The sequence below is a fragment of the Sinohyriopsis cumingii genome, chromosome 1, assembly GCF_028554795.1.
Source record: "Sinohyriopsis cumingii isolate HCF-2022 chromosome 1, ASM2855479v2, whole genome shotgun sequence".
NCBI lineage: Eukaryota > Metazoa > Mollusca > Bivalvia > Unionida > Unionidae > Sinohyriopsis > Sinohyriopsis cumingii.
This window is the reverse complement of record NC_142961.1, coordinates 188,903,582-188,919,439: the sequence shown is the minus strand read 5'-3', so window position 1 is coordinate 188,919,439 and position 15,858 is coordinate 188,903,582. Positions and strand designations below refer to the sequence as shown.

Sequence of the window (15,858 nt, the reverse complement as noted above, 5' to 3'; positions counted from 1 at the left end):
AAACTCCTTCCCTATTTTTCATCTTTTTTGTGTAAAACTCCTTTTCCTATTTTTCATCCTTTTTGTGTAAAACTCCTTTCCTATTTTTCATCTTTTTTGTGTAAAACTCCTTTTCCTATTTTTCATCCTTTTTGTGTAGAACTCCTTTCCTATTCTTCATCCTTTTTGTGTAAAACTCCTTTTCCTATTTTTCATCCTTTTTGTGTAAAACTCCTTTCCTATTTTTCATCCTTTGTTTTTTAAACTCCTTTCCTATTTTTCATCCGTTTTGTGCAAAACTCCTTTCCTATTTTTCATCCTTTTTGTGTAACACTCCTTTCCTATTTTTCATCCTTTTTGTGTAAAACTCCTTTTCCTATTTTTCATCCTTTTTGTGTAAAACTCCTTTCCTATTTTTTTTATCCTTTTTTGTGTAACACTTCTTTCTTATTTTTCATCCTTTTTGTGTAAAACTCCTTTCCTATTTTTCATCCTTTTTGTGTAAAACTCCTTTCCTATTTTTCATCCTTTTTGTGTAAAACTCCTTTCCTATTTTTCATCCTTTTTGTGTAACACTCCTTTCCTATTTTTCATCTTTTTTTGTGTAAAACTCCTTTCCTATTTTCATCCTTTTTGTGTAAAACTCCTTTGCTATTGTTCATCCTTTCTGTGTAACACTCCTTTCCTATTTTTCATCCTTTTTGTGTAAAACTCCTTTCCTATTTTTTATCCTTTTTTGTGTAAAACTCCTTTCCTATTTTTTTTATATCCTTTTTTGTGTAACACTCCTTTCCTATTTTTCATCCTTTTTGTGTAAAACTCCTTTCCTATTTTTCATCCTTTTTGTGTAAAACTTTTTCCTATTGTTCATCCTTTTTGTGTAACACTCCTTTCCTATTTTTCATCCTTTTTGTGTAAAACTCCTTTCCTATTTTTCATCCTTTTTGTGTAAAACTCCTTTCCTATTTTTTTTCCTTTTTTTGTGTAAAACTCCTTTCTTATTTTTCATCCTTTTTGTGTAAAACTTCTTTCCTATTTTTCATCCTTTTTGTGTAAAACTCCTTTTTTATTCGACATGTATTCATGAGTTTTCTGCCATCCTTCAACACAGCTTTGATCACACCTTTATCCCGCCCAAACTTGTGAACAAATAGGCATCACTTTTTGACATTGTAACTTTTATGTTAAGCTCGTGAGATGTAAAATCTTTCTGAAAATTCAAATTCAACACAATTTAGCTTTGTACCATTGTTAATGGTATGTAGTAATTATTTGTTGTAACGTGGAGTGATTATTTTGCACACACTTTACTATCTGTCGTTGTATTCGAACTGCCGTCGTCAAGTATAATTCACATGGCCCAGTTCATATTGAGGTTAATGTTCTCGTATCTATACCAGATAGCGACACAGATAAATATGACTTGTCCAGATAAATATGACTTGTGCAGCTAGTTTTGAGTACTCTCCATATTAGGCACCGCTGGTGGTTTTGTAATAAGTCATTCAGTTAACAAAAGTAGGAGAAGCCCCAATTCCTGTTGTGATTTACAGTTTTTAAAAAAATTTACAAATAGATCCAGCGTTTACAAAATGTAAACTACTATGATCACTCGTGTACATAGCGCCATTTATATTTTCTCTTACGCCAGGGACCGATGTATGTTTCGAATGGCGCTGTCCATCTACAAAAGTTTCCAGAGAATTCTGTTTCCACAATGGGATTATCTTGGGCTCAGCAACAATCTGGCTTAACAAAGCAATCCACATCGTTTATCCGCATGGCAAAGAAAATGAGAAGTATCAGTACCATGACTTTCATTTTTATGCCAAGGCCAAAGAGTAAGTCACAATGTGATTCATTTTATAAGCAAAGAAAAAAGAAAAAGTTACTATGGGATTAATTTGCATCGGTTTTTCAGTTCTGCTACGTCATAAGTAATACTCATAGTTCAAAAGCCCCAGGAAGACGTGGGCATGGTTTAAAAAAAAACTTAATTTCCGTTAGCGTATGGTTTTGTTCATGTGCATCGTGTTGTTTAGCTTTAATTCGTTTGGTATCTTGCATGTCTTTATTCACTTTCCTGAACTGACGTTCAAATGTCTCTATCAAATTGTTTCCACAAATTCTTCTTTACACACACACACCACTAAAATAGACACTAACAAATCATTTGGTCTAGATAGAATTCACATGAAACGTCTGAAAATGTCGGTTTTTTCAATATATGCGTCATAGAAAATAGTAATGAACTATAGCGTCACTTCCTGTTAATTTCCAGAATTTTCAAACTATATTGAAAAACATGTAAAGAAGCATATTTTTGGATATCTTAACATGTCCTCCATAAATCATGTCCTCCATAAATCACACTCAGGATTCAGACATAGTTCTGCACTTCATTCATATTTTAAATTCCTTGAAGCCACTGAAAATAAATTTCAAATCGACATCAACAATATGTCCGTTTGGTGTCAGCAAAACATCAGAAACGAAATGAATTACAAATGGTACTAGGCACCGCCTATCCTGTAAAATGGGTTTACTTTTGACTCAAGAATGGCTTAGATAAATGTTAAGAATAAAAACAAACTTCTATCTACATTAATCAACATCTCAGCTGGAATACACGTTTCTCACCCATGCGACAGAGAAATCTAGCTGTGTTACTAACCTTACTTTTCTCGTCTCAGTCTAGTCATCTCAGACCAGTCGTCTCAGGCGAGGTGTCCACGCGCTCAGAACTACTTTTAAAAAATGAAACCCTTGTTGTATTCTGCTGTGCCCGACGTAGTTGTTCTAAAATAAAACAACAACAATAACAACAACAACAACAACAACAAATATATAACAAAAGCATAATAACTTAAGGTAAACCCATCTTTGAGAACACACTATACAAAAACACTTCGAGAGAGACAGAGACACACGCATGCGATTTCGAGCTTTTTGGTATTATGCTTGTTCGTTCCACACAGCACGGTCAATTCTGTCCTATATGCAGGCCTAGCTCAGTACATTGTCAGGTCAGCGTCATTAAATGTAGCTAAAGCTACGTAACTAGTTTTAAATACTTCGTGTGAAACGAATTATATACTGTTAGCTACATTTAATGACGCTGACTTGAAAAATGATGGCTTCAGATAGGATAACATTATCAATGCTGTGTGAAATGAACTATGACAGAAAACACTGATCCATGCACATAGGCTATAGACCTATACACTTCATAGCCTCACAAGTATCTGAACAACTACAGAAAACAGGCAGAAATGTGTTAGGTCAAACATGCTGCTTTAATCTAATTTTGTTAAGCATCTCCATTGTGCCCCAGTTGAATCAAAAATATACCTAAATATTTAATGACAAATAATGCACTTACCAGAGAGAAGGAATAATTTATCCGTCAACACATTTATCCATAAGCAAATTTCACGGAAGCACTTGCCATATTTCCAAGCGGAAAAATAAATTTTCAAAGAATCCGTGAACTTGAAAGTTTAGCACATAGTTAGCCCGCTAGAGTCCGTATTTGGAGGGTATTTTATACAGTGGGGTTATTTTACATTCAATATTAAGGACAACAACAAGTATGTCACAAACAGTTTCACCTCCTCCACAGAAAAGGAGAGTTATATACGATAGCGACACAGATCACTAATTACCCATGAATAACCCAAGCACGGACACTCATGCTACATGTAACATTTCGTTATAATAACAGCCTATACACTACAACAGTGTCGTGGACCCAGTATCGTTTCATTATTTACAATATAACTTTCTAAATTGGAACTGTTGAAAATGAAACGTTTTCTTGTAATAAATATTAACTATTTATTGTTAATATCATATAACATCGATATATTAAATGTGATAATACCTCATTACTATGCAACGTTTTATGTTATTTTTTGGGCTCACGCATGAAAACTGTGTACTTCGGATAACACAGTCACGCCACAGTCTTCATTAACATATTTGTATTAATACACCGCTGGTAAACATTGGTGCGTGAACTATATTGCACAACGGAGAAGTTCCTTCTTACTTTAAAGGAAATTATTGGGTGAGAAAAAGAATCTATGTTGAAGTTTGGACCGAGACAAGGAAATCCCAGTCGCGGGGTTACATTATGTCTCCCCCTCTTCAAGCCTTGTGGGGAGACAAATGTTACCCCTTGACTGGGATTTCCTTGTCTCGGTCCAAACCCCAACATAGATTATATATATATATATATATATATATATATATATATATATATATATATATATATATATATATATATATATATATCACACATGGACAATGGTCGTTAAAAATAACTCTTAAAATAACTGTTGAAATTTCTACCCACAGTCTCGTTAACTTTATTCTTCAGGATATATAATACCACGTATAGATTATGGATGTACCCTATGTGGAAACACATCCAATTATCATCTATTCGGAACTGACAAACTCCAGAAAAGGGCCGCCTGAATAATTCCTATTACGACTCCCTCGAATGTTTGGTGTTCTTGTCTACATGACTACCTATTCAAACAAGACACTTTTTACTATTAAGGAATCATGACATGTACTTTCTAACGATCTTTCTCCAGAGTCTGTATCTAACCTAAATGAACTAAAATTACCATGTACTCGGGCTAATCTCTGGTCAGCAACTAACAAAGAACTGCAGAATCAGAGTTCGAGCACCAACCATTTCGAAAGCTCTTTTACTGTATCACCACTTAACGTTTGGAATTCCTTACCACTGAGGGTACGTAATTCAAATTCCCTTTCTTAGTTTAAAACCTCATTAAAGAAAGTCTTTCTTGATCATCTGCATGATATATTAAGACCTACCAATACAAAATTGCATCATTTTGTCAAGAAATAGTATGTTCATGTTTTATTCTATGTATGTATATACGACTTCTGACATGCTGAAATGCGTAACGTTTGTATAGTATATTGTTCTTCATATCTGTACATATTGACCACTATAGTTGCATATATTTAATTTTAAATCTGTGCAAGTACGTGTGCCAGCATAGCGTAGTGTGTAACTGACTCTTTTATAATAAATAACACGACCTGTTACAAAACTGAGGACCACGCGGCAGATGGGGACCAGTAATTTTCCTGCAAATGTATCAAATGTCACATTTGCAATGTTTATTCATTTGCGGGCACGTGTACTTTAGATGAAGTCGTACGATCATTGCAAGCACGAGACGTGGATTTTACCAACATGCTTGTTTTAACAATAGTACTATGAAAATAAATATAAATGGAACAGGAATTAATTCTTGTTTTTAATCGTGTTTTCCGCCCAAGTTCCGTGTTGTCATAAACTTAGATTCGACCATGTTTCAACACAGTTTTACCTCAGATCTGTGTAGACTTTAAATATTGGACGTAAATTTGAGAAAGGCGTACTTTGGTAGACAGCAGATGAATTCTTCTAGATTGGCTTGAATAACCTCTATCAATCGCTATAAATTAATTCTTCACTCCATGTTTAGATTTTTCAGACTTCCAATTGGAGTTGATAGATTTTGCCACGAGTTCAGAACGAGGCCTCCGTACAATGATGATAGAATGTTTTACCACGTGATTGACATGGCAGCCATCGACTACCTTCTGAACAATGTCGACCAAAGACACACCTACATCACTGGAGATGACGGTTTAACAATAACAAATGTGATGATCGACTTTGGTCAGTCGTAAGTTTTGTCCAATTGTTTGCAGGGGTGGGTCCAGTAAGAGGGTATAGGTAGGTGGTGGTGCTTTGCTGGCGGCCCCCTCCCGTCCCGAAAATAAAAATTGAGCACAATACAATCGGAACGCTTTTATAGATTAAATTTCCTCTACAGTGAGATGGTTCAAATGATATCTTGGAAACGTTTAAGATGCAGGAGCTTCCGGAGGATTCTTCACTTGTTTACGCATCCCATCGCCATATTTATAAATTCGCCCCTACTCCACATTTATTTTGATAAAAGCCAGATTTGCACTGGGGTAATTAAATTTTGTTCTGCACTCCACCCCCACCCCCACCCCCAATAAAATGAAAATTACGTCATTATAAAATTCTGCTAACAGTAGGTAAGCAGATTCGGGTCTTTAATCAATCACACTCGATTTGTCTCCTGACTGTAAAAAGGGGTTAAGGTAGCTATAGTTTTTTCTCTCTCCAGTAATCTACAAAAATATTGGTTCCTATGGACGTATTCGGTATGTAAGTCAGACATTTCACCAACAGGCCATCAACACCAACAGTCTTTTGTTTCTACATAAATCATCAGTAATGTTTGGTATTTGAAAGTTGTTGTTGTTGTTGTAGGGCTTAACGCCATTTTTCAGCACAAGATAGGCTATACATGGCGGCCAGTATTAATGGTGGAGGAAGAACCCAGAAAACCCCCGGAAAGAACCACCGACCCACGAGAAGCTACTGGCAAGCTTTCTCACATAACCACATTAGCCGAATCCGAGACGGTATTTGAAAGTAAGCCTCTTGTTACGCATGTTCAGACTCCGGTTGTGACCAATTAAAGTACTTGCCTATAAATAACCCAATACCTCAGTAGAAATCATTGAAACTAAAGCCATTAGCTACTATCCCATCAAAAGTAACAAGTTTAGTACAAGAATGTAGTTTCGATGAAGTTAGATAACATTTAATTTGTTCCACATTTAAGTCGATTTGTTTGACGACTGTTTCATCTAAATAATTTATTTATACTTTGTTAATTTTGCACGTTCTTTTTCTTGCTTTATCATGTAGCAAATGCCTGGTATGCATAGACTATAAAATATAATTAGTCCACTTATCACAATATCATCTGATTCTACGTTCTTGGCATGGTAAATTCTGTTTAATTATAGGAAATAATAAGTCATTAAAAGCTAACCTTACATTTATATATTCTTGTATCTTAATTGTGTGCCAAGGAACTTGCTTAATATCTTCCTTAAATTTTAGTCCATCAAGGGTTTTGAAATCGCGTTTTATTTATATTTAGACGAGTGTTGCGCCGATTTTTGTTCGACTCTTTTACGTGTAACAGAGTGCTAATGTGTGGCAGTAATACTGAATAAAAACAGGCTTGATCTTTCATAAAATTAAAGATCTGGATATCTTGAGGTAATGGCCGGATGTGCTAGTTTTAAACTTTTACCGAGAAACATTAAATTGAAATAGAACAGAAATAGGCTTCTAGATGCTCCGAACATGTCCCATACGATGCGAAAACACATTGCTTCTTGAAGCCCTGAACATGTGCCATACCATACAACGTATGCATTGCTTCTCGAAGTCCTGAACATTTGCTCTGTCATACAACATATGCATTGATCCTCAAAAACCGAAAACAAACATGTTTTATAAACTTCAATAAACAATTTATTGTCCTAGAAAAAAAAGTGAAAAATGTGAAAAGAACTTGCAGCATTGCGAAATAAATATTAGTTGATCCCAGAATTTCTAACACAAGTCCTAATTACTAAAGTTCTGAATACATTTTAGTGGTATTCCAAAATAAATCCAGCGCTGGAAGTCTTGATTGCCTGTGTCGTAGTGATGTGCCACAAATCTTTTGTTGAATCACAATAATACATTACAAGAATATCTACTTCTTTAATATTGACTATAAATCCAAATCTCTATTTCCAAAAATATTATTTTTGAGCAATTTGTATATTGCCAAAGAAGAATATCTTAAAATAAATAATTATAATAAATTCAAGCCCAAATGAAATACTGGACACAACAATAACACAACTGATTCTGCTCAGATCTTACAGCACGAATGAATAATTTCGTGATAAACAAGATTATATACTCCCCTACTTGACCTCAGGCCATAATTAGCATTTTCAAAAAAAAAATACATATGATCTATGGAAGATTTCATTTTGAGAAGTTCGAAATGTTTTACAAGGTAAAAGGTCTGCTACAAAAATTATAATATGTGGTAATCGACAGGTGGACCTGGTATTTCATGGGTTATTTCCAATGTTCTGGACTCTGATTGACATAAACATATTGTTTACAAAACCAAACTCAATGATTCGGGTCAGGTAGAAAATGAACTTGATTTTAAACAAGGTCAAGTCCAAAATACAATTAACCATAGTATATAATGAATAAAAAACATAACAATGCAAATTCAACATACATAACATAACTAAAATCTCAACAAAAAGAATTTCCACAAGTTATATTCACGCTAGAATTGTCCAACTATACGATTATATGCATCGCTGTTAGTAGCACAGCTTTGGAACAAAAGGTTACTTTGACTTCACATTTTGTTAGCTTAGGTTAAAATTTGCATCTAGCCCATGACCAAATAGCTTTTCCTACCTAGTATAATTACTGTTATGCATAGATAGATGAAACTTGAGTGGTTCGTCTTGAAGAGCACTACAACCTCATTGCAAAAATAGGTAACTGTGGTCAATACTTAACGCTTGACTGACTTGTTTAATAAAACTTTCTCAAATTCTTTTTATGCTAGAATCATCAAACTTGACATTTCTGCTTATCCTGATTAGTACAAAACCCTTACAAAAAAAAGGTCACGGTAAACTACATTTCAGATTTTATTGGCTCCGGTCAAGTTTTGGGGCTGAGCTCATGACCAAATGGTTTTATTCCACTCTATGATACATATAATTCTGAAACGTAATGGTGACGTTGGTGCTTGGTGGTGCATGTTGATGAAAATTCCATCCTAATTGTAAGAATAAGCCAGTATTTCATGCTGCAGTACCACTGCTTCCACCCATATTGAAAATTAATTGAATTTGCATTTTACAGTCTATTTGAGGCGGTAAAACTAGGACGGTTACAAGAGATATCAGTATACTCCTTAAAGGAAAGGGGGTTAAATATGATTCAGTTGTAATTATTTGTATGTTATTTAAAAGTTTTTCTGGATTAAGCGTCTTAATATAATGACAAGAATGTGTTTCTGATCACTTATTTGACATTTTTTGGAGGTAATTGTATAAATCCATTACAATAGATTTTGGTGTGATGTTTTTATTGAACTTTTTCGCTATGCTGAAATTAACCATCTGTTCGAGAACGTTTGTGCTGGACTAATTCAACATCATTGTACTGCATAAAGATCACTATTCAAGTTTAACACAATAAAATACGCCCACCCCCAAACTAATAATTTTATTCAGTACATTGTTCTTATCTCAAAGATATCAGCTCATTGGGAACGGAAAATTCGAAATGTGTCGAAAATATAAACAGTTTTCATATAGTTTTTAGGGTAAGAGACAAATGATAAACATGACATTTGATCCAGGCAGCGAGTGTGTAGTTGGTTCAGATTAACTTTGTACATAGATACCAAACGAATTAAAATCGACTAAGGCTTTTTTTGGGTTAACTTTGTACAAAGATACCAAACGGATTAGCTTGCTAATTACATATCCCTGCAATAGATTCCACCATGTCTGTTGTTCATGAACAACAGAAATGGTGGAACCTATTATAAGGATACAAAACAATTGAAAGCTTTTATGATGATATAGGGAAATTATATAAAATTCTGACAAGTGAATGTTATGTAAGTGACCATATTTCACACCTCATTAATTTGGTTAAATTTGGATTTACTTTAAAGCATAAATCACTCAACAAGTGTGATTTTATACAGCACCAACATACTTACAGGTCAGTGTGACCCACATTTTGTACCTGGCTGTCTTAGTTTAGTATTTACGTTCAGCTCGTGACCATATTTTGCACTACATACATACATGCACACATACATACATACATGCATACATACATATATACATACATACATACATACGTACGTACATGCATGCATGCATGCATGCACTGTGCACCTAGATTTATTAAATTTAGTACAAAAATTTATCTTGGTGAGTACAAGACCCTAGTCTAAGGAAAAGTCCATTTAGTACGGATGCATGGAGAAGGTTTTTTTTTTTTGAAAACCCAAATGCAAACACTTGCGTATGGAGGGTGGTCTACAGATAATGTACGTACGCATAGGGAACGTGGGGGTGGGTGGTGAAACCTCGATAATAATTTGACTAATACGTAACCTTTCGACTGGGTTCAGTTGACGTTGGAATTTTAACGGTCACTAGATAAGCTGTTTAAAGTTACGCAGCTTATTTCTTTGATGCAGCCAGATGTTCAAGGTCGGTGGACTATGTTTATTAAGCACGTTAATATTATTAATCTTTGATCGTTTCTTCGTGAATTAAATATAAGCCGTTCTATAGAATTCGGGTGTGTGTGTGTGTGGGGGGGGGGGGGGGGTTCGTCAAGCGTACGTACGCAGGTGGGGTGTGTGTAAAATAGTACGCATGTGTACGGGGGGTGGGAGGGAGGGGTCAAGCTTTGCCAGATTTTTGCGTACGTACTAAAGGATGGCCCTTTATTTGAACTTTAAAGGTTTTGTTTCGAAGTTTATTTTTCGATCTCTGGTAATGCTAGAATGACTGATCTCTGTTTTAGTACAGTACTGTTGCATCAAAGCATCAAATAAAGGTCATGGTGAACTACATTTCATAATTTATTGGCTTAGGTGAAGGTTTTTCGTTTAGGTTTTTGCACCCTGTATACCTAAAATCATGAAACTTGATCGGAGGATGCATTTTGACGAATTATACACTCTCATAAAACGATATGCCACCAACCCATATTTCAGGCATCACTGACTTTGGTTACATTTTATGGTTTCACTGTTCATTCTTGAATCATTAAACTATATTATACACATCTCTTATTACTACGGCACCCATACGGAATTTTCAGTGTGACTTACATCTCTTATTACGGCACCAATTTCAATGTGACTTACATTTGTTTCACATTTTACTGGCTTAGTTTAAGTTTTTGCATTTGTATTAGGTGCTCTCCTGCCTTCTATGTTACCATTTATGTATTTAGACCGCTCCGGTGGCCAAAGTGGTTAGAGCGTCCGCCTCGGATGCGGGAGGTAGCGGGTTCGAAATGGTATTGTTAGCTTCCTCGCTTGGCACTCGGCATTAAGAGGTTAGTGTAACGACTGGTCGGCCTGGTGTCAGGGTAATGTGACTGGGTGGGACAATATACTACGTGCCTGCGGCGTGATGCCCGAGTGCTAGACATCACTACAAACTGCAGCACACTACAGACATCGAAGCGTTATGACTTAAACTTTTTTAAAGCTCCTTTAAATCCCAGATCTCACACATACACACACTGAGTGTTAGGTATTTATATCTACACGTATCATTTACTGTATATTTCCAGATTTTGCCTTCGATCCGTGATACTCTTGGGTGCTCCCATTTACCAGTGTTGTAGGTAAGAGAAAGTATTCTCTCTCTCTCTCTCTTTCTCTCTCTCCCTCCCTCTCTCTCTCTCTCTCTCTCTCTCTCTCTCTCTCTCTTAACATAATCGATTACATAAAGTGAAAAGTTTTATTTTCCTTTAACAGCTTTTCATATAGTTGTTTACCTGAAGAATATAAAAGCTTCACATTAGGACTATTTCACTGCATGTTAAAATCTTTGAGTGTACACATTTACTTGGTACAAAATACAGTTTGTTAGACGATTTATGATGGACGTAAAATAGTTTGTTATGCCTTATCCACCCCCACCCCATTATTATGTACTCAGTAGATATGTATATTTTCAGTATACACATGCATTAAACCTACGTGTATCACTTTAAAAAATATTTCTCAAATTTATTCACAATAATTCATCATCTACCACCACCTGACATTTTCAGTATTCGAAGATCTACATTTGATGCTCTCTATCGACTGAAGAACACGTTAACGGAGGAGTTTGACAACGAGTCCAGGGATGACCCTATCTATCCCTTACTATTACCTCAGCTGTTCCAACAAATGCAGGCACGATTGAGAGAACTCGTCAGCTTTCTGGATTTCTGTATTGCACACAAAGGACTGGAAAACGTGGTTTTTGATTAATCAATCACATAATACTAATTAAAAAAGACAGTAAGAAAGGAGAAAATTGTAACACATTTAGACTTTTAGATTTGCATTGGACGTGTCAGTGTTGCTGCTGAACTTTCTTTTATAGGATTACAAATGTCGGGGATGGGTGGTTATCTTATTACCTGATTTTTGTCTAGTGTTCCTGCTTTGCAGTTGGATATGTGGTTCGAATCATCTTTCACATTAAAGTTCATCAATGCTGCTAAATACGCACACTTTATGTAAGTGTGGATTTCCAGAGAACACACCAATTGAAAAATACTCAAGAATGCAAATAATGTGACATTGTTGGGTTTTACGCACACTGCTCCACTTGTCTAAAGAAAATTTCCTAAGTAAAACATGTACCTTCGTGATGGATTGTGATTTGTCTTGCACACAATTTGTATCGTTAAGACCCACATGGGACTAGAATTACACAGGTTTGGTATCAAAGTTCTTTCGGTACCTAGGTCTGACTTCCTCCTGTTATGTTAAAGAGATCCCAAGTTACTGTACTAGCACATGTGATCGAATGCCCATTAAAGTAACAGCAGTATATCCATCATCTGGATATTTACCCGCCTCTTAGTATTCACAGAAGAAGCTGCCATTTTGGTGTTGTGATTGAGGGTGTGTTTGTGTTTATAATTCTTATTCCGAAAGAAAGTGTTAAAAGTCACCTCAGATTGCATCAACGGAGAGTTCAGTCTCCACTCTACATATTGGTATGTTTTTCTTAAAAATAATTTGTGTTCGAAAATGAATCTTAGCTATAAATCAAATTGTTTCAAAATTGTCCCCAGATTTGAGTTGTTACATTCGTTAAAAATGAAGAAAAATATAGTGAAGAAGAACTCGAATACAAGTAACTTCACTGCATTTTCATGACTGTCGAAAATAACATTACAAGTTCCATTCATCTATTATTGATACAAAAGGAAAAAGTGGTTTTCAAATAATAAACCGGTGATTGATAAGCAAACATTTTAATCAATGCAGAGGTTTAACTTTCATAGCACATTTTCATTACAGCTAGCAAAGTCAAAATAAGTTACATCAGATCATCTCCATATATTTTACGATCATTGTTACAAAATAATTAAAGACTCAATGTGCTGTACTAATCAGGATCTGTAAACTAATGAGTCAAGTACCTGAAAACTCGGATTGCACGACAGAGGTACACAAAATGATGTATTCCTGTCAATTTCTTGTCCAATAAGTCACTGTTCTGTTCCCTGTTTAAAACAGGGTCACTGGAAATCCCAACAACCAGGAATACAAGGTTTTACATGATCAGGCTGGTTATTATTCAATTGGTTTGTTGAATGAATAAAACATTACAAGGGTCATAATATAGCCCTTGGTGTTCTGGTTACAAGGGTCATAATATAGCCCTTGGTGTTCTGGTTACAAGGGTATTAATATAACCCTTGGTGTTCTGGTTACAAGGGTCATAATATAGCCCTTTGTGTTCTGGCTACAAGGGTCATAATATAGCCCTTGGTGTTCTGATCATAAGCGCCGTAATTCACTCTGGATTCTTCTGGTCACAAGCGCCAAAACACGTCCCTGGTTGGAGACAGGGTTTTTGTGTTAAACACCCTTTTGCACGTGTTTGGTATATAATTTATGCACTAAGTAATTGTTCAAGAGAAATAAGTATCATATACGACATGCTGTATGCAAATTATTACCAGAGCAATCTAATTAAACTGAACCCTTGGGCTCAACTATATTCTTGTGTTTGCACTAATTATCATCACCATACTGTTTTAAATGGCAGATTACATTTTAAATGAAATGCAGAGAAGCTTAAGGTTTATATTCAAATTCATATATCTTCACTATCTTTGATTAGATAATTACAGACACATACAAACCATAGTTGTAGAAAGAAAAAAATATATTGCCAAATTCTTAAATATTCGACAATGATCAAATATACAAATTAAACATGCTTTCATAGGGTAGTCGGGCCAAAACACCGTTATATTTTAAAGAGAAAAAACCATTAATGGTTTGGGCAGTTATTACACACCCGTTTAGCATTGGGCAGTTGTTACACACCCGTTTAGCATATGCTCTTTGATCATCCATATATGTACGTGTCAGCAAAAGCGACTTCAAATTAAATATTCTTTACCAAAGTACTGGTTCGCCTGAGGCGGATTTTTGTTCAAGTCAGTAGATACACATCTGCTTCAAGAGAGTAAAGAACTCAGGAAGATCCCAATACCTTGTTAACTTCCGCGCAGTGAGCCCTTGCCTTATAGGGCTCAGGTACTTCGAGTTCATAAAAGGCGTTTCATTTGCACATGAACGTTCCATTTCAATAATCCTCAAAGTAAATCCAAAGAGTAAAGCCTCAAGATCTTCAGGCCAAGGTTATAAAGTTATGTCAATTTATGCTCTCGCCTTCAAAAACAAAAAGCAGAGGTCATAAAATTCATGTTTCTGCGCATCCTTTCGTGACACTTTTTTTCAAGGTTTTCGATCCGAGGAAAATGATACTGTGTGGCTTGCTCGCTTTTCTAAAGAAAGCTAACATGGCATCATCCTTTTTACTTTAAGCCATTCGAGATTAGGGGATGAAACTATATACTTACATATCATCGCATACCACGTTCGGGTGGTGGTGTCATTATTTCAAGGTCAAGGTCACGCGCAATAAATTATGTTTTCATCACTTTCTCTTCCTCTTCGTAACGTTATACCGTTTTAGATTAAGAAGTAGAACTCATTGCACATCGTCACTAGGTGTGTCGCCTACTACATTAAGGGTGGGGCTACTACCTTAATGTTTCTGGTCACAGCTTAGTATTGCAAAATTTTCCCAGACCCTATCTCTTGTGCTCCATAACTTTAAAGCCATTTCAGATTAAGGGATGAAAGTTGGTTTTTTGCTGGTACGTGTGTTGTGTATAACACTTAGGGTCCAATGTCCAAGTCTTTGTTTTCTATCGCCACTCCCTTCTGCTCTTTACTTTAAAGCCTTAAAGAATAAAGTGATTAAGTTTGGTACACGTATCAAGGTTACTGTTTCATATTTGTTCTTTCTTCTCTCCATCCACAGTATAATTTGATAACCTTCTGTGATTAAGAGCAGTTGGGAAAACCTAATTAGAAGGCTACTTAATCCAAATTTTACCCCCTTTTCCGATTTTAAGTAATATTATAAAACTCTTAACAAAGACAGTTTAACATGAATTTGCATTAAAACTGTGGCCGTTTTAATTGTAGCTATTTTAACTGTGGCCGTTTTAACTGTGCCTATTTTGTGAGACTTTTAAGTAATTACAATCGCCATTTTTAGATTTATTTTTAAAAAAATTAAAAAAAACCCCAACGTTTTAGAATTAAATGTTAAAAATTTGTACCTAATATGTATGGGATTTAGGTTGACACTCGTAAAATCTTCGTGCTAGGCCAGCGACTAAATTTTTGACCCATTCTAGTATTTCTTTCTAGGTTGGCTATGAAAAAAAGTTGTCAAAAATATTAACATTACTTTTCGACTAAGACTACAGTTCTTGAATTTACCCCAAATTCTTAACGCTTTACAGTGTTTTCCAAAATTATTAAATTTGATTAAAAGCTCCATTTGAAAGGATTTACCGACTTTCTAATTTTGAATGTTTACATCTCAACCATTCGATTGTTACAACAACAAAAACCTAAATTTTATTAAAAATCTGAGCCAGTAGTCACCTGGGCAATTGGCCGCCAAAATGATATTAAAATGCCTGGGTTACTGGTGGCCAAAAGTTTACGAGAAAACTATCCTGTGGCATTCGTGTGAGGCCACTGGCCTTTTAAACTTTACAAATCTTGCAGTCACTGCACTTCAAAAACCACTGGATCAGACAACCTTCCTTTTATAACA

At 35.4% G+C, this 15,858-nt stretch overlaps 1 protein-coding gene across 1 annotated transcript in view; it reads left to right on the top strand.

Moving 5' to 3' along the window:
- LOC149808556 (glycosaminoglycan xylosylkinase-like) overlaps window positions 1-12,503 on the top strand; it is a 37,517-nt gene extending 25,014 nt beyond the window's left edge. The window contains exons 4-7 of the mRNA XM_089950882.1: window positions 1,631-1,820; window positions 5,493-5,696; window positions 11,270-11,323; window positions 11,756-12,503. Of these exons, the coding sequence (XP_089807008.1) occupies window positions 1,631-1,820; window positions 5,493-5,696; window positions 11,270-11,323; window positions 11,756-11,960 (653 nt within the window). The 3' untranslated portion in view covers window positions 11,961-12,503. The remainder of the gene's footprint in view (window positions 1-1,630; window positions 1,821-5,492; window positions 5,697-11,269; window positions 11,324-11,755) is intronic.
- Window positions 12,504-15,858: the final 3,355 nt, after the last annotated feature.